The 1,203-nt window shown below is 41.9% G+C and overlaps 1 protein-coding gene across 1 annotated transcript in view; it reads right to left on the bottom strand.

Moving 5' to 3' along the window:
- Positions 1–873, bottom strand: part of LOC138957253 (uncharacterized) — a 15,256-nt gene extending 14,383 nt beyond the window's left edge. Inside the window, exon 1 of the mRNA XM_070328397.1 lies at positions 592–873. Coding sequence (XP_070184498.1) covers positions 592–655 — 64 coding nt within the window. The 5' untranslated portion in view covers positions 656–873. The remainder of the gene's footprint in view (positions 1–591) is intronic.
- Positions 874–1,203: the final 330 nt, after the last annotated feature.

Genomic DNA, 1,203 nt, shown 5'->3' with positions numbered 1-1,203 from the left:
TAGCTGCCTGAGGTATGAATAAAAGCCCCAGGGGCTCCGTGCACCTGGATTTGACAAGTTCAGTACCTTTAAATACGTGCATGCGTGCAGTTGTGTTGTGCTTACAATGTAATTGTGTTTATATACTCGTTTGATAACGCCATACTCAACGTTTAGACAAAAAACACACGACCACGTTGAAACTGCAATGTTGCGACCACGTTGTTCAGTAACATCCACTGACATTGCGTCACGCTCATAAGAACAATACCTAACTCAGTGTTTGGAATTTCTGCAGTGAGACCACAGGGGAAGCTACTGGAAGGGTACCTGTCATGTGTTAGAGAGTATACACTCTCAGACCAACGGAAACCATTGCCACGGTTACGTGAGCAAAACTGCCGTTCTCGTTTCTGAGTAAGGCACTTTTCCGTTCTGACACATAAAGACTCCCCGTAAAACAATGAAAATAGTACATAAAATGGTACTATGTTTGCTTTGAAACAGGCCCTTGAAAAGAAAATCCGTTTTACCCAAAAATAAATGTCAAGTGTTGATTCCTTTTACCGAAACCAAGCTACTTCGATTTAAGCTTAATGACTATTGACTTACCTTGGCTATTTGATGGACGTAAAGAGACTGAGCACAACAAGGCAAAGGCCAGGTGGAAATCCATACTTATAATTATATGTCATCAATACCGCAAGCTATTCTGCTGTCTGAAACTGTCCGCCTGCGTTTTAAATGTGGCATGGTGTTCGTTAAGCTTGCTGTAGCCAAGACATTCTATACATGGATTAGCTGGTTCGTCTAATTGGCTGTAATTTATACACAATTCACTGATTGCACATTTTGACACATTCAGGAAACGAGAAAAAAAACCACAGCCTTTTGTTAGACTCTTGATGTGATGTCAGTGATTCGATACAAGAAACGCACAACACTCAATGACAGTTGTTCCTGGTGTTCAACAGTTCATATCGCATATGATTAGTAAATGTAGCTCTGTGTGTGTGTGTGTGTGTGTGTGTGTGTGTGTGTGTGTGTGTGTGTGTGTGTGTGTGTGTGTGTGTGTGTGTGTGTGTGTGTGTGTGCGTGCGTGTGTGTTTGCGTGTCTGCCTGCATATTTGTGTTTGACCGTGCTTAAGCTTTTCTTGTAAGGTCAATATTGTCCACCTGGTACTTCGCTTAATGTGTGAATAACAAACTAGTCAAGGGAGGTTC

The sequence above is a fragment of the Littorina saxatilis genome, unplaced genomic scaffold (assembly GCF_037325665.1).
Source record: "Littorina saxatilis isolate snail1 unplaced genomic scaffold, US_GU_Lsax_2.0 scaffold_299, whole genome shotgun sequence".
Taxonomy (NCBI): domain Eukaryota; kingdom Metazoa; phylum Mollusca; class Gastropoda; order Littorinimorpha; family Littorinidae; genus Littorina; species Littorina saxatilis.
This window is presented reverse-complemented; position numbering and strand designations above follow the sequence as displayed.